The following is a 27,043-nucleotide window of genomic DNA, read 5'->3' as shown; positions in this document are numbered from 1 at the left end:
TGAAGCCAGCGTCCCCTGTTCCGGCACCCAGACTGGCGGTGAAGCCAGCGTCCCCTGTCCCCGCACCCAGGCTGGCGGTGAAGCCAGCGTCCCCTGTCCCCGCACCTAGGCTGGCGGTGAAGCCAGCGTCCCCTGTCCCCGCACCTAGGCTGGCGGTGAAGCCAGCGTCCCCTGTCCCCGCACCCAGGCTGGCGGTACAGCCAGCGTCCCCTGCAGCCCCTGTTCCTGCGTCGGCGGAGAGACCGTCCCCTGCAGCCCCTGTTCCTGCGTCGGCGGAGAGGCCGACACCGGCAGGCCCGGTACCTTTTGCCGGGGCGCCCGGGCAGCGTAGCCCACCTGGCCGGCCTCCGGAGAGACGATGCGTACGTCGTCGCCCACCTGCTCGACCTCCTGTGAGCCTCGGTGGATGGGCTTCCTCTCCTGGTCCGTGGGGGGGTGGGGGGGGAGTAGGTCAGGCCGGGATAAATCCCTGGCCTGAAATTTGCGGTGGAGGTATGTGGAGGTGAGGGGGCTGGGAGAGCACCCTCACCTGCTAGAGAGGATCAATCAGCGCAGGTGAGAGCTGTTAGCTGATTGGTCCTCGTGCTTAAAAGGCAGCGTCTGCACTGCCTCAGGACGAACCCAGAGACTCAGACCCTGGAGAGACTGACACACTGGAGAGACGCCCGGACTGAGCTGCAAAGCCAGTCTACTTTAAGTTGGTACTTTGAATTTATGTTTATGGATTAAATAAAGAATGTTAAAGAGGAACACTTCCGTCTCTGGCCGTGTGTGGGAGAGCCCCGTGGCAAGGTCGATTGCCACAGTTTACATTTGAAGCACAAATGCATTATTGCAGCACTTTAGCTCTAAAAAAACGTTTCTTGCTCTGGAAAAATAAGCAGACTGGCAGTGGAGTGACCTTGAGCCAGAGACAGATTTGTTCTGCCAAATTCTGCAAAGCCTAAAACTAGATTTCTTTTGAAACACCAACTAAATAATTAGCACTACCTGATTTGAATGAGCCTTTCACCTGTTAGGGCCTCTCTTTGCATCTGCGCACCAAGCAAACCGTATTGAGCACTAAGTTACCACACAGACAGACAAAGCAAATGTCAAGGTCAGGAAAACAGCAAATGGTAGGATTGCTGCTTGAGGTGGTTGTTGTACTGATGCAATTGATTTCCATGTCTCTTGGTTTCACTGAGCTGGTGCTGAATCCTCCCTTTTCAAGGTAAGGTTCCCTTCTTCCTTGTGGACTAACAGTTCTGTGAGAAGGGTGCATGTCATTATGTGATGACATGCACCCTTTTATTAAAAAAAAAGTCTGGTTGTTGAAGTGCAAGTCAGACACAGAAATGCTACACTATAAGAATAGTTTTTTTAAGTGCTGACATTTGTTGTTAATTTGGGTTCAAAATGGGGATGCATTTTGCTGAGCACTCCAAATTATTAAATACAGAGACCCAGGCCACACAAAAAAGATATCTTTCAAGAGAAGCAAAGAAAAAAAATCGACCAAAGTATTTTGTCATTAGAAACATTAAGCGGAAGCTATTTTGAAGCAATTAAGGGAGCCTGTAAGGGAATTTGAAGTCATTGGGCTTTGGTTCATCTCAGTTACAGCCAGAGGCTTGTCAGGGAGAGGAATTGATTTCTAAATCTCCTGTGACTCTGACAGTCGTATAGTGACCATCAATAACAGAACTCTGGGCCTCTGTTGAAGTTAAACAAGGCCCTTGCCCTCGCACGTAAATCACACACTTATACATGTAATGGGAGAGCCCCAGTAGTCCTGTAGGTCACACATGACAATCAATATTAGAATGGGGTTGATGGTGTGTGTGAGAACATGCATGGGTGATACAGTGGTAAATAAAATATGGAGCAGTTTCAATAAAAGACAACTGTACAATAGACAGCACTAATCAGAGGCTATAGGAGCTTGAGCTTCCCAAAAGTGATCATGGGAATTATGCCTAAGCTTTTCGTGAATTACTGATTGTAAGTCAAATTTTTTAGGACCCCCACTCACCCAACCCACAAAAAAATCTACCACCCAAACCAGACCAGACCCACAAATCCCCCCCCCCTGTCACTAGCCTGGCCTAATGCATTATAAATGATTATTGACAGCCAGAGCATCAGAGGACCTGAACCCTTCAGTGTGTGTATGTGTAGAGAGAAAGAGAGAGAGAGAGAATGGGGTGGGTGGGGGTTGGAAGGTAATCAAAATCTTTCTGTAAGTTATTTAAAACACCCACCCCCCACCTGCTGACGTTTAGCCTCACCATGCAGTGAACGTCTAGACTTTCAGAAAACCCTTGAAAAAATACAATCAAAAAAATGAAACACTTACATAATAATAATTGAATCACAGATTAATAATTCTGACCAATAATTCAAAGCAATCATTGTTCCTCATGTGATGTCCTACAACTGGCCTCAGCAACTGTGAACTCAGTACACCCTTAACTGCATGACTTTCTGCTTGATCATCCAAGATGAACACATTTTGTAGACATTGTTACCTTCCTTTTGACACTTTACTTTAAACACCAGTCACCTGTGACTGGTGGTTAAAGTAAGGTATTTACCTTACAGAGCAGCTATGCTTAGTTTATCCCCTTACAGCCCTTTTGTGATTCTGCTGTAAATCCAGTACCTGCACGTCCAGGGCTGTGAACTGCTTCCCTTTCTCTCCTGAGTTGCGTTTATACTCCTCGATGGTCCAGGACGGCTGCCCGCGTTTGGCATCTGACAGGCTGGTGAGCCTCAGGTCAGTGTAGAGGTGACTGCCTTTCACATGGGCCTTGATGGAGGGGGTGAAGGGGTGCGGAGAGAAAACCTGTTCGATCAGGGCCGGGTGGGCGTTGGGGGTCAGGTGGGCCTGGGGAAGCTCATATTGACGCTCTCGCTCTGCCTGGAAATGGAGAGAGAGAACACAAAGTTCATCAGGGAAGTTTCCACCTGTCTTTTTATAACCTAATGAGTTTCAGTTGGGTACCTTGTTTTAATTTAGGCTTTATTTTAAGAGGTACTTATTGTACATCAAACAGGGCTTATACCTGTGCATTAAGAGGGTTTTTAAATTTCACAACTCTCAGCCACTGTAACACAATGAGCTTGACATATTACATAGAAGAGTGTTTGTTCTTAAGTCATTAATATCATTAGACACCTGATGATAATGCTTTGTTAAGAAAGTAAAATCCTACTGTGAGATTTGAGCAGATTACAGCAGATTTGAGAGCAGCAGTGAATGGCACTGAATCATTACGCATTATGACGTTTCAGAATTTTTTTGCGGAAATTTATTATTGATAAATTTGATTAAATATATTTAAATATAAATAATAATTGTTAGATTAATCGAAAAATTATTTGTTAGATTAACCAATTTTATAGTAAAAATTATCGTCAGATTAACCGATAAAAAAATTATCGATAGGTGCAGCCCAAGGTAATACCAAGACTTAAAACCCTATTTGTACAATAATGTATGCTTTTAAAGCTGTACAAATTATATTGATTGGATATTTTAAACTTTAGTAATGTAAAAATAAACAGTTTATGTAAAACAAAAACATAACAAAAATCACTCTTTTAATCATGGCAGTATACTATACATAGCCCTGCTTACTGCTATGCAGTTGTTCATTATTCACTTGAAAGTTGTGACCTTCGCTGCTACTGGGGGAAGTCTTCGTGATCTTTCCCTGCTGTGCTGAGCTTAATATTTCTTTGTGGGAAGAGAAGGTCAGAGCCCAGCCATTGCTACACATATTTCATATTAAAATATGAAAAATTGCTGTGACACAGCATTTGTTTTCTTTGCATTTTAACCTAGTAATAATTTGCAAGGCCAATACCATTGACACCTATAATATACTATTTTATAAGATAATAAATGCATACCTAAAAAGCTGAAAAAAAGGGGGGGGGAATCTGTTGCACATCATGCAAACTAAACCCTTTTTGCTTTGCAGTTAGTCTTGGCTATGCAAGCGAAGAATTATACTCAGTCAATTCCAAAATCCAGTGCATACTGTATTAAACCACAGCATTAATGGTCTGTATTTATATAGCGCTTTTCTAATCTATGCTGCCATATAAACAAAGAAATTAAATACAATTGTTCCAGCATTGGGATTTTATTTTACTATTGCATGAAAAATGTATGTCACAATAAAAATACAACAACCAATATCATTATTAAGGTAAAAAACACAGAATATCTGGTGGTTCGATGTGAGACTATCGATTTATTTTCCTGGTATCCCGGATGTTTCATCTGAATTTTTGCAACAGAATTTTAGCAGTTGAATATTATACTTTGAAATTTTGAAGACTGAAATTCAATGGCAAAACATACGAATGCATAATTTCAACGTAAACAAATTTAGTGCTAGAAATTCCAAGGCTTTAAAATGTCAAAATCTGATGAGACTGATTTACTTCCATAGTTTTATGTCATTTTGATCCCCCATCCATAATGGATGTACAAGCAACAATTACTTGTACTAACAAATACTTTTGTTGTTGTAGAAAAACTACACCAAGCACATTGTATAGCTACTTCAGAGTCCAGAAGTATGTGCATGGCCTCATCTGAATCTGACTGAGATATTAGCTAAACAAAAAAGGGAAGCAATTTTTGACGTCAAATGGTTCCATCCTAGAATAAGCGTTAATGACTCTTATAGTATCAAAGCCAAGGTTTGGCAACATTGCAAAATCCTGGACACATTTTGACTTTCAAACTTTATTATTTCAATCAGTGAAATAAAAAAAATCTGATATAAAATCTGATCTTGCACACATAAGACAATGTTCACAATTTGTGCATCTCTATCAATCTGTCCGTGTGCTGATAAATACCATATCATAAACAACAGTTGTATAGGGTGTGTTTGAGTACTGTATATCACTCAATTTAATTTGTTCTTTTACAGTATGAAATCTCATTGAACAGTTTACTGCAAAGACAAGCCTTTAACGATCTTACACACTGGAATATCAAGACCATTACTTATCCAACACAGATTAAATCAATTTCCAGGGAGTAGTTTGGTCTAATAGTGCTCTCCCTCTCATGAATTTTAATTCCCCTGTCTGAGCAACAAACACAAAATGAAGAGTAAAGCATTCCTAAAGACTCAGTATTGATTGTATTAATCCCATAATTCTTTCAAGCAGCTGCCATCAATACAGACCACAGTGAGAAACATCCATCTCCACAGTCAATGAATGTGACATGAGAGTGTGTTTGATGTGTATCATTTGTCTAAAGTGACTCTCAGTTTCACTCTCAGCCATCAGCCTTTGTTAATTAGATGGCTGTGCAGTGGAGTCTTTAGAGAGACTGCAGTATCACATACAGTAGTTTACCAAAGCAGGCCATTCCTGACTCATGAACAGTCCTCACTTAATACCCAAAACCCTCCTCTGCTCCTCATTGATCATTTTCACAAAATTCAACCTTATCTGTCTAATAACTGCAATGGAAATTCCCTTAATAACCACTCTGTTTAGTTCTACAGCTGACATTTCCATCTAGGGTACAGCTCGATATGAACTTAATGCATATCGCATGTACACCTACTGTCTAAACATGTTTTTGCAGAAGGAGTGATCCTTTCTCGAGAAAGCTTTGTTGTAAAACTTACAAAGACAACTTGTCTCAGAACCTTGGTTGTTTCCGGATGTCCAGGCCATGACAGACATTTCTACAACTATCATTTGGTCATTTGTGGGGTATAGGCAGCCTTGGCCGTCAAAATGGGCTCCACCAGCCTTAGGGTAACCAGAGGAGGAGGAAATGTCTTGTAGCCTTTTTTATGATTTCAGACGATGTCCAAAATGTTTGTTTAATTTCTCTATATTACCATTTCAAACTCATCACTATTGCTTATTTATGTTGCGTATCCAGGGATAAGCTATGTATGTTTCACGTAAACACTGTGTAAATTAGGATTTTTAAAAAATATGTAAACTCGTGTAATGGAAAATTCCACTGATCCATGTCTCACTACTGTGATGAATGTCTTACTACTGTTTTGACTGTTTTCTGTGCACTTAGCAGATGCAACCTCAAAGTTCATGCCCTTACTTGGTAATTTCACCTCCTGTTGACCTTTATCTGTGCAACTGGGTGCTAGGGTTGATTCCTCTTTCTGTAGCAAGTGATGCCAGACAGCAGACGTTTCCTGTCTGCTTTCTGTCTAATTTCCTGTTTATCACATTGTATAAAAACCTTCCTCTTTAACTACTCGTGGTTGCACTCTGAAGCCTTGTTGCTGACTGTGTAACCCTCTGCAGAGCTAATAATTAAAACTCAAAGACAACTCTGGTCTGAGAAACTCATTATTTCACATCTCGAGATAAATTTCCACTACACTCTCAAACGTTCCTGCCACAACAGAGCCATGATGACATCCTGTCTTTAAGATTATGCAAAATTCCATACAACACTAGAAAATAAAAATGAAAACCATCCAGGATAGCAACAGTGTAACAGTGAAATGGCCAAAACTGCCATTATTGTGTCATTCAAGTGTCAGTAAGAAATCCAAATTCGAATCAATCGGTGTCATTTACACCATGTATTTAGCCTAAATGTCTGCTGTTATCCTTTGTCTTGAGCAGCGTTCACATTCGTGTGGCAGCATCGCTGGTTCTGCTAGCATCGCTACTTCCGGTAGCATTGCTGCATAGCTACATAGCAGATACTGCTGATTATCACTGATGTTGTCACTTGGGCCCCTTGTTCGAGAGCATAGAGGCGCAAGCTTGTGGTATGTACGCTCCAGGCAGGAGGATACGAGCGGATATTTAGGCTGAAAACATGGTGTAAATTACGCCGTTTTTGTGCAATAATGCATTAAACGTGATACCATAAAATGGTGTGCCTTTCGGCATTCAATAAATTTGGTTATCAAAATAAAATATTGAATATTAATATTAAAAATATTTATTTTAAATAATAACTTTAATTGATTAAAGTTACCTCGACTGTTTACGACTTTTTGTTAACAAGGTGGTCTTGTAACAAAGACATGAACCTTTGTTTGGACTTTCAGGCGGCAAAATGCCTAAAAACAAAGAAATCGCTCACATTTACCCATTGCTTAAGATGCTGCACTGGCTACCTGTAAGAATCGATTTTAAATGTTTAACTTGTCTATAAAGCTACAATAACCTGGCTGTTTCCTACAGAGATGTTCTTTTATTTTATGTATCAGCCAGATCATTAAGATCCTCCACAACATTTTCTTTTAACTGTTCCTTACGTACTCCTGAGGCCTTTTCCGTTTCCATTTTTAATGAACCTAAACGGTGGAACACACTGCCTATTGACATCGGAAAGAGGAGCTCTCTTGGTATTTTCAAAAATAAATTCAATACCTATCTTTTTAATATGTAATATAATTCAACAGCCCTCTGTGCCCGCCACTGTCTACTACAGTTTTTGTTTTTTTTTTCAACTTCTGTTTATTGGAATACATGGATAATTCACAGAGTCAACATTTGAAATACATCCTACATAACTCCCTTCCCATGTGCCCTCCCCCTACCCCAACCCAGCATCCCTTTGACAGACACACCATCAAATATTTAAATAAACGTCTGTATACAATATTGAGTAAATAACACACAAAACTAAAACAATGAATAAATAAACATGTAATGTACACTCCTTATAAAACTAAGTAAATCAGCACTGTGCTACCCTTTCAAATGTATCTGTAACTCCCCTCAGTGTATATTTAACCTTTTTAAGCTTCAAATAGAACATGATCTCTTTAAGCCATCTTGTATGAGATGGTGGCACTGGCCTCTTCCAGTTAAGGAGGATAAGGTGCCGAGCTAACAGAGTGGTAAAGGCGATCACAACATGCATGCCAACCGGCCATACTGTGCCTTCGGGCATCACCCCAAAGAGTGCAATTACAGGTTGAGGTTCAATCGTCATGCCATAGATGTCACTAAGCGATCCAAAGATTTTCTCCCAATATGTTTGGAGGCTCGAGCACAGCCAAAACATGTGTAGCCAGGTTGCAGTGGCTAGCTTACATCGGTCACATGTAGGATCAGTATTAGGGTATATTCTTGCTAATTTCTCCTTGGTGAAATGGAGACGATGAACTATCTTAAACTGTATTAGACCGTGCCTGGCACAGGGGGAGGAGGAATGAACCCGGCCAAGGATTGAAGCCCACTGACCATCAGCAAATGACAGGCCTAGGTCTTGTTCCCAAAGTGTCCTTAAGTTATTCAGAGGCTGTGGGTTTATCGCATCAATTTCCCCATAAATTCAGGAGATGGCGCCCTTGAGACCAGCATTAAATCCTAGGAGACTATCTAAGGGCGTGCTTGGGGTTTGCGCAGGGAAAGGATGGTAACCCCTTTGTACAAAGTGCCTAATCTGTAGGTATCGAAAAAAAAATGGGAACGGGGCAACGCATACTTCCCTGACAATTGATAAAATGAAGCAAACACCTTGTTAACATATAGATCCTTAACAAGTCTAATCCCATTACCATGCCAGGCCCGAAAGGCCAGATCTGACTTGGAAGGGGTGAAAAGATGATTTGCAAGAATAGGAGCCTGTATTGATGCGCTCTGCAAGCCAAAATGCTTCCGAAATTGTACCCAGATCTTCAAAGTATTGGTAACTACAGGGTTTTTGAAAGAACCAGAGTTAAGAGGTAAAGGAGCTGTGACCAGTGAATGGAGTTGCAATTTAAAATATTCCAATTTACCCCAAGCTGGAGCTTCCACATCTGCACCACTATTAGCCCACATTATGACCTTTTGAACATTGCAGGCCCAGTAATAGTGAAGAAAATTAGGCATTGACATTCCTCCTAACTTTTTCGGCCTTTGTAAAAACGTTCTGTGAATACGGGGGGCCTTGCCATCCCATATAAATGCAAATAGTATTTGGTCCAGTGTAAAAAAATGTTTTTTAGTAATGAATATCGGAATACATTGATACAAATACAGAAACCTAGGAAGAACATTCATCTTGATTAGGTTAATCCAGCCAGCTAATGATAAGGGTAACGTGTGCCAGCGGTTTATGTCCTGCCTGCATCGATCCAATAACGGTGTGAAGTTTAGTTTATATAACTTGTGAAAAGACCGCGGCACCACCACCCCAAGGTATTTAAAATGGGAAGACACTCTCTTGAATGGGAAGGCTGTGGCCGGGATGTCGAGAGCTGCTTTGTTTATGGGATAAAGTTCACTTTTTTCTAAATTCAGTTTGTAACCTGAAAACTTTCCAAATCGTTCCAAGGTAGACAGGACGTGCGGCAAAGAATATACTGGGTTAGCCATGTACAAAAGTAAATCATCGGCATTAAGCGAGAGCTTGTGTGTTGTGTCCCCTCGAGTTATCCCTTCAATTGCCTGGCATTGACGAATAGAAGCCGCAAGCGGTTCAATCGCCAGAGCAAAAAGCAGGGGACTCATAGGACAGCCCTGTCTCGTGCCTCTATGTAGTGGGAAATATTTTGAGTGAGAGTCATTAGTATGGACAGAGGCTAAGGGAGAGGCGTACAACAATTTAACCCAGGAGATAAAATCATCACCAAAGCCAAATTTCCTCATGGTCATAAATAAATATTCCCACTCCACCCGGTCGAACACCTTCTCTGCATCTAAGGATATTACAAGCTCAGGATCATCCGAACTGGTGGTAGTATAAATAATATCGAACAGCCTACGGATATTAGAATAGGAATGTCTGCTTCGAATAAATCCGGTTTGGTCAGGTAGCACCAGCTTGGGAAGAGTATTTTCAAGCCGCAGAGCAAGGGACTTAGCGAGAATTTTACAGTCCACATTTAGAAGGGAAATCGGTCTGTGAGACCCACACAACAAGGGGTCTTTGTCCTTTTTAGGTAGGAGACAGATGGAGGCTTGGTTCAGGGTTTCAGGGAGATGGCCAATTGAAAATGATTCATTAAACATTGATAGTAGTATTGGGGATAGGTCTTCTGCAAATTTCTTAAAGAACTCCACTGGGAACCCGTCTGGTCCAGGGGATTTGCCAGATTGCATATATTTAATGGCATCACAAACCTCCTCCAGCATCAGGGGGGAATCGAGGGCATCTTTCTGAGAGTCCTCAAGGGTTGGTAGATTCAAATTCCGAAAAAACGACTCTGAATCGGAAGCCTCATCATCATATTCAGACGAGTATAAGTTTGTATAAAATGCTACAAAAGCATCATTAATCTCCTTGTGGTCTGTGGTCACTGAACCCGAGGTGGTCTTGATTTGAGTTATCTGGCGTGAGGCTGCAGTTTGGCAGGCTTGGTGAGCGAGAAGCCGGCCTGCTTTGTCGCCAAACTCATAAAACGAATGTCGGGACTTTAATAACAGCTGCTCTGCTGCTGAGGTAGAGGCTAGATCAAACTCAGTCTGTAGGTGAATCCGCTTTTGATAAAGTTCTGGAGTAGGAGTCGAGGCATACTGATTGTCCAGCTGTGAAATTTTGACAGAAAGCTCTTTCAATTTGGCCATCCTCGCCTTTTTGGTATTTGAGGCAAAGCCAATAATTTGGCCTCGCAATATGCATTGGTCTCAATAAAAATTTGTATGTGGGTTTGGATGAATTTTACAAAAGCGCTGTCAGAGAGTAGAAGAGGGTTCAGGCGCCACTGTTTATATGGGGCAGGATGATCAGGGAAATCTAGTTCAAAGGATAGGGGGGCGTGGTCAGATATAACTATACTATGGTAAGTGTGAGGGCTAGAAGAGGGTATAAGCCGGGCATCTAGAATAAAATAATCAATCCTGGAAAATGTATGGTGAACTGGTGAAAAGAAAGAAAAAGCCTTTCCTGTAGGGAAGTGTAAACGCCAGGGGTCAACCATTCCATACTGCTCAATAAAGGTACTAATAGCTGTGGCCATTTTAGACAGTGGTGCATGTCTGGTAGAAGACCGATCAAGACTGGGGCAGAAAACACAATTAAAGTCACCCCAACAATCAAGTGGTGGGTATTGATCCCAGGGACAGTAGAGAAAAAAGAGTTAATAAAAGCGCTGTCGTCCCAGTTTGGAGCGTATACACTGGCGAGGATGACAGGTTTATTGAAAAGCTGACCGGGGACTATGACGAACCGGCCATTCGTGTCTGCAATTACCTGATCACTATCAAAGGTAACACTTTTGTGTATAAGAATAGCTGCGCCCCTGGCCCTAGCGTTGAACTTGGAATGAAAGACTTTCCCCACCCAACTCCTCTGAATACCTGAAACATCTGCCCTTTGTAAGTGTGTCTCTTGGAGGAAGGCTACCCCTACCCCAAGTTGACCTAAATGTGCCAGTACCTTGTTCCTCTTCACAGGGTGATTCAGCGATTTCACATTCCAAGAGATGAACTTCACTTTTCTACCACTATTCCTAACTGTACTCATAATTTACAGAGTTGTGCTGTACTAGCATATATAGGGCAGGAAGACAGAACATTGCACTATGTAGTACAAATGGAGTGTCATAATAAAAAAGGATGGCCATAGATGATAAGAGTAAGACATTCAAAAAAACTAAAAGATGCAATGTGTACATTACAAAAAGACAGCAAAATAAAAAGGATGCTTCCCCCCCTCCCCCAGCACTTACCCAAACTAAGTGCATTAAAACCCCAGAAAACAAGTGCAAAGAGGTGCATCTTAGCTAAACAACGCTTGCACCTAACTCTCCTCATCTAACAGAGGATAGCGAAAAACGTTTAAAAAGTCAATTATTATGTTGTTTACCTCCTTTGATAACATATCTGTCTGGTATTTGTCACGTGGCTATATTCTGCCTGACACATTTTGCCATCAAACATCCCACCTTCTACAAACAGGCCATTGAGCGTTAATATTCCAATATAATTAGGGCAGGCTACTATTCCCAAATTGGCCCATTAAAAAAAAATAAAAATAAGGAAAAATAGAAATATAGAACACAGGGCAGTAGAAATTCTGAAGTAGCATTAACGTAGACAACTGTGCATTTTGATGTAACGTTAGCCTACATTTGTCTCACGGAGTATGCCCTCACGCTATAGATTGGGTTACATTGTCACAGTCTTGTACTGGCTGTAGTGAGCCTACATACCATCACTCTCCGTCGTTTTCTGATGTCACCGCTAGTAGAATCTTGGCCTTGACAAAAGCAGCCGCCTCCGTTGGGGTTTCAAACTCGTACTTCTTTCCGTTGAAAAAGAACCGGAGCCTTGCTGGGTGTAGCAGAGAGTACTTCACTCCCGCCTCCCGAAGCTGTTTCTTGACTGGGAGGAACGCGGTTCTTCTAGGTAGTAGGTCCGCGCTGAGATCGGGGTAAAAGCTGATCTTTGCTCCTCTGTATTTCAGCTGCCCTTTCTCCCACGACATCCGCAGAATCTGCTCCTTCGTCTAGTAGTAATGCATGCGCACCACCATAGCCCGCTGGGGACCTGTCGGCTGTGGCGGTCTCAGAGTGCGATGGGCACGGTCCACCACAGGTGGGCGAGTGAAACTGTCCTCTCCAAACACCTCTGTCAGGAACTTTTCTATAAAGGCAGAGGGGTGGTTTCGTTCAATTTTCTTTTCCAGACCAGTCACCCTTATATTATTCCTCCTCGAGAAATTTTCCAGAGTGTCCAGTTTAGCGTGTAGCTTGGAGTTTTCAGCTTGCAGTGCAGCGTGGGAAGTTTCAATCACAGTAACTCTCTGATCCACATCCGTCAGAGAGGTTTCGATGCCTGCAATTTTTTCAACGTGCATGGAGACGGTCGTTTGGAGGGTCGAAACAGATGAACGTAGCTCTGATAATATCTCGTCCCTCACCGCAGCCACATCCTCTTTGATGCCATCTCGCAGTTCTTTCAGTGCCCCGTGCGTTAGCTCCAAGCTAGCACTGCCCGACGTTTGTTTGCTAGCACCGGCTTCGGGCGGCATGGCCTGATCATTCTTGCCAGCTTGTTTACCTCTACCGGCTTTGTTTGACATATTTACCGGTCAAACAGAAACGATTAATGGAGTAGGAGGTTTAAGTAAAGGAATGTGACGCGACTTTAAACGAAATACGTGTTTTTAACAAATAAAATATGAAATAGGTGAGGAGAATTTCCAGAAGACGTCCTCACTCCGCCATGACACCGGAAGTCTCCCCTGTCTACTACAGTTTAAGGTGGTGCACAGGGCCCACATGTCCAAAGCCAAATTGTCTTGTTTCTACCCTGATGTGAACCACTACTGTGAAAGATGTAAAACAGGTGAGGCTCCCTTGTTCTGGACTTGTCCTAGTCTAGGAAAATATTGAAGGGAGATTTTTCAAACTCTGTCCCTTATCCTTGAGCTCAATGTGGACCCTAACCCTCTGGTCACACTTTTCTGTACCACGGAGAGGTCGACACACGTCTGACTCCAACCAAGGCTTGCACATTGTCCTTTGCCTCCCTGCTGGCCAGGCGGGCAATACTTCTTAGGTGGAGGGACGCTGGCCCACCCACTAATGCTCACTGGGTGAGTGACATCATGGCATGTCTTCAACTTGAAAAGAAACGCTACTCAGTTTGTAGCTCCGATAATAAGTTCCAATGGGTGTGGAGACCGTTCCTGAAATACTTTCAGAACCTTAAGTCAAGCTAACAATGCACTCCCTTGTCATGTTCCTTTGGTATTATTATAAAAGTATTACTGCTATTACTATTGTTAATAATTATGTATTTTTCTTACTTTAAAGTCTGTTTGTCTTGGGTTTTGTTTTGTTTATTATCTGTCCTTCAGTTGACCTCTGCTAGTATTATACTTTGTTTGAATGAATTGTTCTCGAATTCAATGACTTTTCTATTTTTTTCTTCTCTCTCTAATGTATATATCTGTTTGTTAGGTTCAGAACCTTACTATACCACTCCAAGAATGTGATGGCACTTGGCTTTGAAGTTTGGAAGGGATATGGGTTATATGTGTTAAACAGGTGAAATGTGAAAACTTTATAAAAATATTTCTGAGGAAAAATAAGTGCTTTTGTGGCTCAGTCATATCCGACTGGAGAGTCTGGTGTCCTCTGGGACACCAAGAGAAAATTCTTCAATATCACTTGCATCATTCATGACGTGCAGGTAATGCTTATTTTCCATGGAGAAACTACAGATGTCATAAACCTTAATGAAAATTTCAGCACTTTTCACTACTGAGATCGCGACCCCACCTGGCTAATATCTACCTCCAGCTACTGACAGACAGCTGAGAAAAACGTATTATTAGCCCTTACACAATATATCTAATTCCAGAAATCTCTCTTTCTGTCTTTGGCTTGCATATCTTGAGAACCATTCATCTTGTCAGCTTATTGTTAAAGGGATAGTTCACCCCAAAAGGAAAATTCACTCATTATCTACTCACCACTATGCAAATGGAGTGGTGGGTGAAGCGTTTGAAAACAAAACGCTTTTGGAGTTTCAGGGGTAAACAGTGTTGCAGTACAATTGAAGTAACTGGGGATCGATTCTTTAAACAGAAAAAAAATCAAATGTCTCCCCAAAATGGGTTTGATGAAGGTTTAACTCTCGTCCAGTGTAACCCTGATATTCATCATATGAAATGTCAGCAAATTTTACCGTACAGTTTTAAAATCAATACATTTCAATACATTTTCTTCAATGTTGCATGTTTTTTTATGAAAAAAACGGTAATTTTTCAATACCGTACAGAAAATGATTTCACAGTCAGGGTCACTCTGAACAAGCAGCAACAGAGTCCAGGGGTGACTTTTTTAATTTCCCAACTACTGCACTGTAAAATATGCTTATCCACAACCTGGGCAGCGAGGGACAGCGGATTTTTCGGACTCTCTGACCTGCTACTACATACGCCGAATGTGTCACACGGCTGTCTGGACATTTCGCTGCCTCACAGAACATTATGCTCCGGTGGATCGTTTTCCGCCAGCACCGGCAACAGGTGGGTGAGTCATTCCACCATTACGTAGACGATCTGAGGGGCTTGGCCAGCCTCTGTAAATTTGGGGCACTGGAGGATGACCTGATAAGGGACCAGTTAACTGAACACACTAACAACCCGAAACTCGGGGAGAAACTGCTGATGTCCACTGACGATATAACCCTGACAAAGGCTGTGGAAATAGCATTCCAGCTTGAATCTGCAGCTGGTTTAGCATCGCAGCTAGCCCCCTCCAACCTCTCTCTATCTCAGCCCATGCTACTGACACAGCTTGTGGGGCCACCCACGGGGTCTCCTTGTCATGAGTCCACCCATGGACATCCCAAAGGTTAACTTTGCCGGACGCCAGGGTGCAGAAGCGCGCCAGACCTGTGGTAATTGCGGCTCTTCTTCGCTCCCCACCTGAGCCCCGACCTGTCCTGCGGCAAACAGAACCATTTTTGCCACATCCACATCCATCTGGCCCGCCAGCACCAATGACCATTCAGTGAGCTCCACCTCTGGATCATTTAAGTGGTGCACACTGGAACTAGATGGGGTATGCCTTCCACTACTGCTGGATACGGGGGCTTCCCGGTCACTTCTTAATGTTGCTACTGTCCAGTGGCTCTTCCCGCTCCAGACGTCCAGGATTTTTTTTTTTAAAACATCGTCACTCCGGAGGACACGCTACAGAAAAGTGTGTATTTTGTGTCTTCCACCTCCGACACCTTCAATTTCTGCTGGTTTTTTTCTTGTGTATTTTACCTTTTGGGCCGTCTCTCATAACTTTAACTGTTCAGCACACCGCTCTCTTCATGAAAAACGGAAGTCCTTCTATGGAGAAATAGAGGCGTGGCGGTATGCCAATTGCAGAGAGCGGATACGCGCCTGTCAATTTAGAATGATTCTGATTCACAAACATACACATGGTGGTGACAACAAAATCGGCTGGTGCGCACGTGTCATTAATCTGGCGGCGATTTTGCGCATGCACTTATTTTCTGCGGAGAGTAAGAACATTTCTGGGCACATATTAGTAAATGAGCACATTGGGCCTCATTCACAAACAGTGCGTATGCACAGAACTGTGCTTAAACCATGCCTACGAACGTTGGGCGCAGGAATCTGGGATTCATCAATATGTCGCTTCTTCTGCAACGATGAAGTTAAATCACCGGGTTGCATCATAATCTGCGGGAAGAACTTCTTTCTGCAAGAGTGTGTGTTTGTGTGTCTGATGTCTCTGTTCCTCTTAGCACAGGAACTGATAACCACATGTATTTAGTCATTAATCGATTGTGTCGGATCATGATTCTGGATCGTTCTGGTTACTTTAATCCTGATGTCCTGTCTGTGTGCTTCACGTCTAGTGTTGTGTAGCAGGTTTAAACATGTGTCCTGTTCGTGTCCTAATAACTTGTGATCAGTGCTGGTGTTTATTGTTAAAGTGCTCACCCCTGTGCAGGAGACGTGGAGAGAGGGAGGGTACAGACTAAATCTAATCTCACTCATTTAGATTTTTTACTCAATCAATATATTTTTTTGACATGGAAGCTGTGCACAAACAGGAATATAATACATCTGTATGTGTAACAAAAGAGTGTACAGGTGCTTTGCACCTATCTGCAGGTGCATATTTCTGTCTTGATAATGAGCCTTAAAATAACAGTAAAATACTGCACCACTGACCTCAGACAAGGTTTTTGTTGGTTATTCACCTTCCACTGTTTCAAGAAAGCGATCCACCAATAATGCTCATGAGCACACCTCATTTTAAGACCAATATGCCCTTGGGTGCTCAGATGGATGCAAGCGCTGGCACTGGATGAGAAAATTACAAAAGCGTCACTCTAAAACTAGGAGACACTTGAATCGCATCTGGTGCCGCTTCTCATCCTTTTGTTAATTGTTAAGATGAGGTCTGTCTGCCGTCTGAGGTTGGTAAAAATGTTATGGAAGTTTTAGCAGGCCAACGATGTGGACAAGATTTCTCCCAGTGCTTCCAATAACCAGTCTGACTATAACAAGTGGATCAGTCTGTTTGTGTGTGTGTGAGAGAGATAGAGAGAGAAAGAGAGCAACAGCAGTGCAAAGAGCACTTCACCCTGTTCTAAAATGAAGCAACAGATCAAAACACTGAGTTAGAGATGTTTTATGTTGTGTGCAAATCGTTCCTATCATTATGAAACTTTGCCAGAGATAGGTGTCACTGATCCCTCTTTGAGTTACAATAAAGCCTGCTTTGTACTGTCTCAAGCAGTCAACCAAAAAGGGGTTTGTACAAACCAACAAATTATTCCTGACCATAAGTGCGACAATGCCATGATAAATAAACTAAATCGACTTATTGTAAGTCTTTTCGCCTCTGAGGCTGGGGTCAATGTAAAGATGTGTGCTTAATCTAAAAAGCTCATTGCATCCCATATTTTCAGACCAAGGCAACCCTTAAACAAACTATACCAGTGTGAGATATTTAGGTGTTTCTGCATAGGTATCCACCACCACCAGACTCAAATACACATTAAAAAGCACTTAAAAGTGACATTTTAAAAATTAAAACTTTCTCTTGAGTACAAACATAAAACGGTCATCTTGATTTTTGTGGATTTAAAAAAAAAAAGTGTCTGTACCTCTTTGGCTTTCCGGTGTCTGTCCTTGCCATCTCTATCTTTGTCCTTGCTCTCGTCTCCAGGGTGGCAGGAATAGGACACTGTCCTCCAGTCCCGTGGAGAGTTAGTGATGCTGGCAACCTTTGACTCAGTGGCACTGTTCTCGTCATTGAGTGAGCGGGATGACCTCCTGGTGAGCATACTCTTCTTCAGAGCTTTCACCCTGAGGCTGCCACTGTTACTCCCATCCGAGCAGCACCACTCCCCCAGGGGGCCATTGTCCACTTTGATATTGTGGCCGGTGGTGTGGCACTGGAAAGTGCGAGGTGAGAGAGTGGCGTCGAGATGTTGTTGTGTGCATGGGTGAGACTTGTCAGGGATGGCATTACACCCAGATGCAGACACCGTCTCCCTGTGCCTTCCATTAGCCTCGGGCTCCTGGATCTTCTCGTCCAGCTTGTTGAGCTTGGAGAGGACCTGGGAGATCTCACTGCGGACCCCCGACAGAGACTCCAGCTTCTTCTCAATCTCACCAATCCTCATCACCAATTTGCACACACTCGACTTAAGTTCATCGTCTGTGTTTTCCAGTGAATTGAAGAGGCGATCCAGCTTGGACTTGGCTAGTTTGACCGTGTTGCGCTCAGGGGAGCTGTCACCTTCCGACTTCAGTGTTACCTGAGAAAGAGACCCAGTGCTGTTGTAGCATGAAGACTGTACAACTCCCAGAGAGTCACAAACACTCATGTCATCCAGAAAACGAAAAATGTCACTTATGTCGTCACTAACGATCTCGGAGTCCTCATCAGAGTGTTTGAAGGCTCGTCTCTCTCTGTCGCTGTATTTAACTGGGTGTTCCTTCACCTTCTTCTGCTCAGCTTGCTCAGTTTGAGTCCCAATACTAGAGGAGCTGTCCCCTCCCTGAAAGGATGGACTATTCATATTTTTGTTCCTAAATCTTTTGGTTGCCTCTCTTTTGTCCATACCCACTGGCCCGCTTGCTATCAGTGTTACATCTTTGTTTTTTATTCCATTTATTTTATTTGCAAAAGCAGAAGGGGAAGATACCACATTTACCTTCAGGGTCTGAAAATGTTGCTCATTGTCTGAGCCGATGATGCTGATAGTGCGATGGTGGTTGTCTTTGAGTGGTTTGCTGTTCAGAAACGACCTCTCAAAGTCTGGAGGCCCCTCTTCTGTATTGAGACTAAGGCTCTTCACTGGCCACGCCGGCTGCTTTCCTGCTTTGTTACTGTGCTTCCTGCTGCTGACGAACTCAGAGTTTGTGGTCGGACCAAAGTACGTGGACGCCTGTAGGTCGTCCAGGCTCTCGTGCTTCACCCTCTGTCGGTCCTGGAGAGGGGAGTTGAGTGTGGGCTCGAAATAGGGGTTGCTGTAAGGCAGTTCAAAGCTGTGGTTGAAGAAAGTGGCAGGCTTGTGCAGCTCCCTCCTGTGGTAGCCATCAGCAGCCTTACTGCCCTGTTTGCTCTCAGTGGTGATGACCTACAACAGGAATCCACACAGGGTTAATACAACAAATTACCTACAGAATGACCAAGATTTAGAATTACAGATTTTAACAAAACTATGAAGCCCTCCAGTTTTTTTTAAAAATAATAAATGGATGGGTTAATTAAATGAACAGAAAAAGAAAGAAATGACTGATAGACTGTCAAAACTGTCAATGAAGAAAAAAATATAGCACTGAGTAAATAGGATAAAGTGCAGGTTAGGGGAAGGTGTTGGTTACGAATCAAAGAGGAATTGTACAATGACCAACATGCTACATGTTGTCACTTCCTTGTTTTCAGTCCGTTCAGCATATCTCTATTTCATATTGTTTTCCCTGCAGCAGTGAAAAGTAACTAGGTACATGTATTTATAAGAACTTATATATATTTTTAAGGTAGTAGTACTCTGGAGCTTCCATTTTATGTTAGTATACACTCCTTCCTACAGTACTTCATTAATCTCATAGCTGTCTGTGCTGGTGGATTTTAAAATCAAGATTTTACTTACAAAGTGATAAACTGATGCATTGTTATAAATTAACCTAGACAACACATACAACTACAATTATGCATATGAAGTAGAAAAAAATCAGCTCCACACTGAACAACTATGACAATAGAAATGTAGAACTGTGCCATTGAGCATTCATCATTAAAAACTTTCAGTTAATCTTGCTGAAAGTTTTTTTGGAATACTTACTGTGACACTACTCGTTTAAATCAACTAGAGCAGGGGTCGGCAACCTTTACTATCAAAAGAGCCATTTTGCCCCCTCTTCCACCAAATAAAAATTTGTGTTGCTCCGCTCATTTTAACACAGTCCTGACTGTGAGCGTCAGGACTCTTTTTGTACTGAGCACAAAATGTGGATCAGTCATTTTTCATGATGTTTAAATGCAGCCTCATAAACTCTCGAATCAAACAAACACTAACTTACTTCATGTACTGATCCGGTCCTGATAACTAGTGATGAGTGTTTATTAGATAAAGTGAGAGCAGAGTGGAGGAGGACACAGAAACTCCAGCTTGGTACAAGTGTGTGCGCTGTCTGGGAGCACACACGTGCACACACACACACGCGCACATACACACACACACACACACACACATTTTCTCTCGCTCCTGGTATTTCACATGATGGCCTGATACGATGATGATTTAAAAAATTAACGTGAACGTGAGTGACGTTTACTCTCGCTGGAGTGAACGTCATTTAGATTCACGTTCATTAAATGAAAACTGATTCGTTCAGTTCACTGTTCACGAAAAATATGAACGTGTTCAGTGACCGCCAGCAGTGTTGTACAGGGAGCCACTGAAGGGGGGCTGAACAGCAGCATGCAGCTCCAGAGCCGCGCCGGTCAGCCCACGATTCTGCTTTCTCCGCTTGTTGTTGTATGTAACCCATTCAATGTAGGGGTTCGGGGGTAAATGATGGTGGTCTTCATAGCCCCCCCACCCCTCTGTCTGCTTGTGTGCTTGTAGTGGATGGGCAGATGGGGACATTTAATAATGTGAGGGGAAAAATCTGGGAAATTGAAACTCCGGGACAACAGCAGGGAAATCCGAAGTATGGGATGCATATTTGATCATTTATATCATATATAATATGTCATTTATATCGTTTAAAATCATTTTTCAGTGTGTTTTCTGGCGCGATACGCTCGCGGCGAGCGGAAAAAATAGACCTGATGCCGAAACCATAGGTTTCACACTGAAAAATGATTTTAAACGATGTAAATGACCTATTATATATGATATAAATGATCAAATATGCATCCCATACTTTGGATTCCCTGCTGTTCTCCTGGAGTTTCAATTTCCCAGATTCTTTCCCCCACATGATGAAATTTCCCCATCTGCCCATCCACTACAAGCACACAAGCAGACAGACAGAGAGAGAAAGATAGGGGGGGCTATGAAGACCAACAGCATTTACCCCCGAACCCCTACATTGAATGGAGCATACAACAACCAGCGGAGAAAGCAGATTTGCGGGCTGACCGGCGCAGAGAAATGCGGGTCCGGTGTGAACAGCCAGGCGGCTGCACGAGGGAGAATGGCGCTGCGCCCTCTGCGCTGCGCATCGCAGCCGATGTGAACAGTACAATTGAATAACATGGGGGCGGAAAGGAGGCGCACAGCTTTTCTTGGCGCTGCGCGGCGCTTTCGCATCTTGTGTGAACCCTGCGAGTCTCCAAACACTACACAAATCACAGCTCCACTCCACTGCTTCACCTAAATTGTATATCAGTGTATATATCTGAAAACGGTTCATCAAAACGTCTTACAGTATCTCTCAACTGAAGGTCTTGTATTGTTAACATTAATGTTTTTAGTAACAGATGATTTTATAGCCGAGATTAATTACATATAAAACCAGTTCATACTACAACACTGCACTCAAGATATTTCTATGAATTAGTTCCAGGTGGAACAAACAGTGCTAACAGTGCTGTCAGTTAGTCAGTTCAAACTAATCAATGTTTATTGAGTTAAGTCACATACTAAGCAGAAATGTTAATTAATGTCATTTGAAAAATTATGTTTAGCTGCATATGAGAATACATGTCTTTACTTTATTTGTCATTTGAATACACTAAAAGACAAACTGAAGATATGAAAAACTGACTTGTATACTTTATATGAGGACTCTATAGCCCTCTCTCTCTCTCTCTCTGAGGTCTTTCAACAAGATCCTACAAAATCAAACCTTTGGTGAGAAGGTCATGAAGTTGTGGAAGTCCTGTTTAAAGATATTCCTCTTCTGGATGCAGGAGTGAACAGTGACAGGCTCTGGATGGTGAATGTGCTGCAAAGACTCCTGGTCGGTGGTGGACTCGCTGTCGATATCCATGGGAAAGTAGGTCCTCTGCATTTCGCATGGTGGAGAGGGTGGACTGCTGCTGGGATACTGGGGCAAATGGTGAAGTTTGTCCAGAGAGGCTGCTCTACATTTCAGGTCCTTGCTGACCCCAAGAAGGAAGTTGGGGTCTGAGGTGGGAATAAACGGCTGGCAGTTATTGCACTCCGATCGCTTAGGGCAGGGAGAGGCAGTATGATCCACAGGGTGCGGCTGAGGGGAACTATGGTGATGATGGTGGTGGTGGTGGTGGTGTCCATCCCTGGGGGGATCCATGTGCTGGTAACCAGCCCCTCTGTCACAGTCCTGATACTTATACGCATCATTGTCAGAGCTGCACACCTCTACCGACTTGTTCTTGTGGAACTTGGGCCTGTGCACTACAGGGAGATTGTCCTTTGCTATGCCTCCATTCATTTGGATCAAGTTGAACATGGTGACGATATCTGCAGCCACCATGAGCTTCTTGGATTGCGGGTCCTCTACAGAGCAGCGCATCTTGTCCTTGAAGAGTGTGGCTGGGAACGCAGGATCCAGACAGGCCGTGTAGAAGAGCAGGTTGCGGAGCTTGGCCAGGTGCACCAGGTCAAAGCGGGCGCACAGGGACTTACACAGGTCCTGGTAGGACATGGTGTTGTGCTTGGTGTCCAGCTCCTCCAGGATCCGGATCAGGAATTGAGAGTACTCTGGGAAGGGGTCCATGGCTGCTGGGTGGCAGGAACAGGCCTACAAAACAGGTCCTACCTCCAGAGAAGCTTTGTACCTGGAAACAACACATTTCAATTAAATCATTTTTAATCAATATTTTGTTTTCACACAATAGAACTCACAAAATCACACACCAGCAGGTGTCAGCCACAATCAAAATGGCTCGTACTCGGCCAGAAAAGATGGGGACTATACTCGACATCTAAAACAACGGAATGTCCTGCACCTCATGACGGTAGCAGCTGCCTGGTCTTGTCGTCAGTAAGAGCAGCTGAAGAGCCTCTGACACAGCATGGCACCTTTCACTTTATATCCCAGTCGTAGCCTATTTATGCGCCGTCACTCACCCTGAGAGTCTTTGTTAAATCATCTGATCAGCTGGGCGCAGCACCGCATCTTCTCACCACAAAGCCAACAGATGCCAGAGGAAGAGCCAGCCGAGCACACTCACACATCCTGTGGTTCCGCAGCGCGCAGCCCCGCACACATACGCACGCACGCATCCATAGCGCTGCATAGATACGAACTTTAACGCATCCAACTATCCCCCCGTCTGCACGAGAAAAAAAGCAAAACGCAAACCAAGCGCTGCACAGTGCATCCTCACACACACACACACACACACGTGGATGCTGGTGAAATGTGTCCGGGTGATGTTGCACATGGATCCGTGCTCCCGGTCAAACCGAGGGGGCTGGCCTGTCTCCGTTGTCTGACGCTCTCCTCTCCCTCCTGGACAGCTCTCAGCTGCGGTGGAGAAGCTGTCCGGGCACGGGAGATGTCAAGTCAAAAAGATTAAACACTATCACTACCGGTTTCTGCTTTCAAAATAAGAGCTCTACAGCAGCTCTTCTGAAAAGGGTTCCTTTTCCCCCATAGAGATGAGGAAGAAAAATGCCAATCTACCTTGTCAGTGAGTGTAACAGTGCTGTAATGGATATATCGTTGATTACAAGTAAAATACTGCTTACTTGAATAAAAAGTAAGATACATTACCTTTGCTAGAGTTCTCTTATTATACTATAGATATTTTATTTATGATTCATTACCAATTGAAAAGCATTTTAATGTTGGGCCTGGTTGGTTCTTAGCTAATTGTAACCATTTAAAGCTTTTGTTTAACAATAATGGAGTCTTGATGATTCAAAATTCCTTTTTCTGTGAAACATTGATTATCAGCATGAGAAGTAAAGTGGAGATGTGTCTAGCAGAAATATAAAAACAGAAGTGCAGGAAAAATCATTTTCATTAATGTGTAGCCTACATCAATATTTCATTGTAATGATATTGTGGCTGACATACATTTTAGCCTGTCGCCTACTATACAGACCAGACACTAGCCTAGCCACAGGGCTTTATCAGGATAAAGAAATGTAGTAGTAAACTACCATTTCCTTGGAAATTGAATAAACTCTTGTAACATAATTGTTAACAGTTTTACACAAAGCTACATCCTGCCCTGAATCTGTGCACCATTTTTTAAGTTTATCACACAATCTCTGGTGCCTCCTCACAACAGTTAGCACCATAGTTCATACTGATATACCAAAAATATATAGGCTATTGTGCACTAAAGTTAGTGTTCTTTTATATGTTTAATGTTTACGCTTTTATTATGAAGAACTGCATCTTAGTTCCGGTCACAGCCTGGTTAATTCTGTGTTACCGATACAGCGCTTTGTTTCTACCTAGAATGACGTAACTTCACCTACAGCTGTACATTAGACACACTGTACATCCCCTCTGCCCCTTCACACTCACACTCACTGTTATGTAACATAATGGTGTGATACAGTGTCTCACACTGTGGAATATCTCTGCACTTTCACCATTTGTAAAGAGCTTTTCACACACCCCAAAGGTCCTTCAGCTCCAATAGAGTACCTGCTTTTTGTTATTGTTTCATACATTATTATACAGCATCATGCATATTTCACTATTGGCTCTTTGAAATCCATATTAACAAGGAATATAATGGAAGACGGCATAATGTACATAACATACTTACTGAGGTCCATCTAATATCACTAGCAAATACAATGTGGTGTAAGTTATAGTGGGGTATGTTGCAGCAGCATAAAGAACATTCATCAAGTAAATGAAATAACACTGCCAAAAATTGACTTCTTTTCATCTCATAATCCACACCTTTTAAAAAAGAGAATTCGTTCTTGACCTTGGAAATAATGCTGTAGTTTTGGAAAGTAAATTTAACTCAAGGTCAGACTCAGGGAGCAGTTTTATTCAGTGTTCTGTCTTTCATACAACAAAGAGAAAAACACAATAAAATTGTTTGTCATGACTCGCCATGGCAGATAGAGCCTGCCTGAGCTCTCCGCCCTGAGCACACTCACTGTATTTAAACCCTGGTTGTCTTCCCTCAGTTGCCGGTTCGTTGTGTGTTCCTCGTGTCACCTCGTTCCAGCGCTATATATCTCCGTGAGTTTTTCCTTGTATGATGATCGCCTGTTTTCCTATCGTTACTCCTTTTGCCTGCTCCTTTGGATACTTTTGCCTCGTGTTTTTGACTACCCGTGTACCGACCTGGACTGAAATAAAACCCTTATCTGCCACTCTCTCGTGACCGTGTATTCTTGGGTCCTCCATTTCCTGGTACTGATAGTACGAACTGGCCAAGAATGGACCCAGCTGGTTCGGACCCGGTTCAGTCTGAGCCTGAGTACTACAAACGCAGGCTCACCTATTTTGTAAGAACTTTGAAAACATGGAGGGAGTAGCAGCAAGAGGAAGAGAGAGAGGACAAGGACAAGGTGGCTTGTAAAGGTGACCTAAATTCAATTTATTGTACAGAAAATGTGATGGGAAGGAGAAATAATCAGTTCTTTTTTTTACCTACATATAATATAGTCTGTACATGTTTTTTCTGTCAAAAGCCTGAATTTATAATTATAAGGGAATGGATCCCCATCTTTATTTGTTTTTTATATATTTTTTTCTATCCGAATGTTATAAAGTGACGTCCCGGGGGGGCCTTCGTATGACAGTGTGGGACCAGCAACCAGCGAAGTTCTGTCAAGCGGCGGATCTGGGGAAAATCACTACTTAGGCCCAATCCCATTTCACCCCTTGGCCCTACCCCTTAGCCCTTCCCCTTCGTTTTGCGGGAGTAGGGGTAGGCTGTCCCAATACCTGTTTGGACAGAGGGGTTCGCTAAGGGATAGGGCTTTATACCCCTCCAAGCGGCTATTTTTCAGACCATCACTACCAATGGAGGAGTACTTAAAATGCCTTGCGAATCACCGGCAAGCTGGGAGAGAAACCCACAAATGTAGTATTTTCTCCATTAATAAGGATTTAAAAATTAAGATGATGATTGTAATATCTTAGTTTAATATCATTTCAATGTATTATTGTAACTTTTTTCACAACAACCTTAAAAAAAAGGTTGTGACCGTGCTAGCGTTAGCACACTACTGTTAGCATGCTTTCTATCTTTTTTTGCATGATAATCCCGTATTAGCACGTAATTTCAAGTCGCATCCCCCCTCTTTGAAGACACACAATGCACTTGATTGAACCTGCGTATAGCAGCGATGTTACTGAACTTAACTTCTCCTCTAATAACAAAGCATCCTGAAAGGGTTGCCTACAGACCACTGCTAGCAGCTTGAAGCTGTGAGCTTTTGATACGTGAAATAATGCAGAGCATCCAAGCTTTTCAATTTCAAATGTCATTGATTCACCTGCATTAGCATAGATGTTATTTGGATATTATAGGTCTGTCACTTTAGTAACTGCAAACAATAGCATTGGCTTATTTAAGATTTCAACAATGTTATTACAATATCATCCCCGGCAAAACTGTCTCATCTATTTACATCGACGACTACTGATGACGTGTCGGATTTTCGCGACGACTACTGATGATGTAACGGCTTCTTGAAGGGCTGTCCCAATTCGTAGGGGAAGATTTCAACCATTACCCCTTGTGAATCCGTTTCATGGGGCAAGATAACTCTCTAAAACAAAGGGTGGGGTAGGGGTAGGGCTAAGGGGTTAAATGGGATAAGACCAAAGGATTATTTCCAAGAAACTGGATTATTACCTTGGTGAAACTTTCGGGGATGACCGTGAGCCCAAGACTCTTTTTCTGGGTGGTCAGAGGTGGTGAGAATAGCGTGGATCATTTATATATTTCTGTTTGCGGCATGCCAGACAAATTGTTGGAGTTGAGACGTTTTGCTCACCTTCCAGTCTTTGTTTGCAGGTTGACGTCCAGGTGGGACGAGTGTATAGTACATTTTTGGGGTAATACAAACTAATAATTGCAACTTGTCTGAGTCACTTTCTTTATTATATATTTTTTTTCATATTTTAGTGGTACAAAAAAAATTTCAGATCTTATGTTCTATTATCCATTTGTTGTAAGAATGCCAGCTGGCGGCGTCGATACACAGCGTGTCAGATCCACCTGTTCTC

At 42.8% G+C, this 27,043-nt stretch overlaps 1 protein-coding gene across 1 annotated transcript in view; it reads right to left on the bottom strand.

Moving 5' to 3' along the window:
- The window catches only part of minar1 (membrane integral NOTCH2 associated receptor 1), a 28,457-nt gene extending 5,091 nt beyond the window's left edge, over positions 1 to 23,366 (bottom strand). The window contains exons 1-4 of the mRNA XM_034581655.1: positions 22,951 to 23,366; positions 21,746 to 22,658; positions 17,542 to 19,023; positions 2,645 to 2,902 (exon numbers count right to left, since the gene is read on the bottom strand). Of these exons, the coding sequence (XP_034437546.1) occupies positions 2,645 to 2,902; positions 17,542 to 19,023; positions 21,746 to 22,597 (2,592 nt within the window). The 5' untranslated portion in view covers positions 22,598 to 22,658; positions 22,951 to 23,366. The remainder of the gene's footprint in view (positions 1 to 2,644; positions 2,903 to 17,541; positions 19,024 to 21,745; positions 22,659 to 22,950) is intronic.
- Positions 23,367 to 27,043: the final 3,677 nt, after the last annotated feature.

Source organism: Hippoglossus hippoglossus, chromosome 3, assembly GCF_009819705.1.
Source record: "Hippoglossus hippoglossus isolate fHipHip1 chromosome 3, fHipHip1.pri, whole genome shotgun sequence".
In the NCBI taxonomy this organism is placed as follows: Eukaryota; Metazoa; Chordata; class Actinopteri; order Pleuronectiformes; family Pleuronectidae; genus Hippoglossus; species Hippoglossus hippoglossus.
This window is presented reverse-complemented; position numbering and strand designations above follow the sequence as displayed.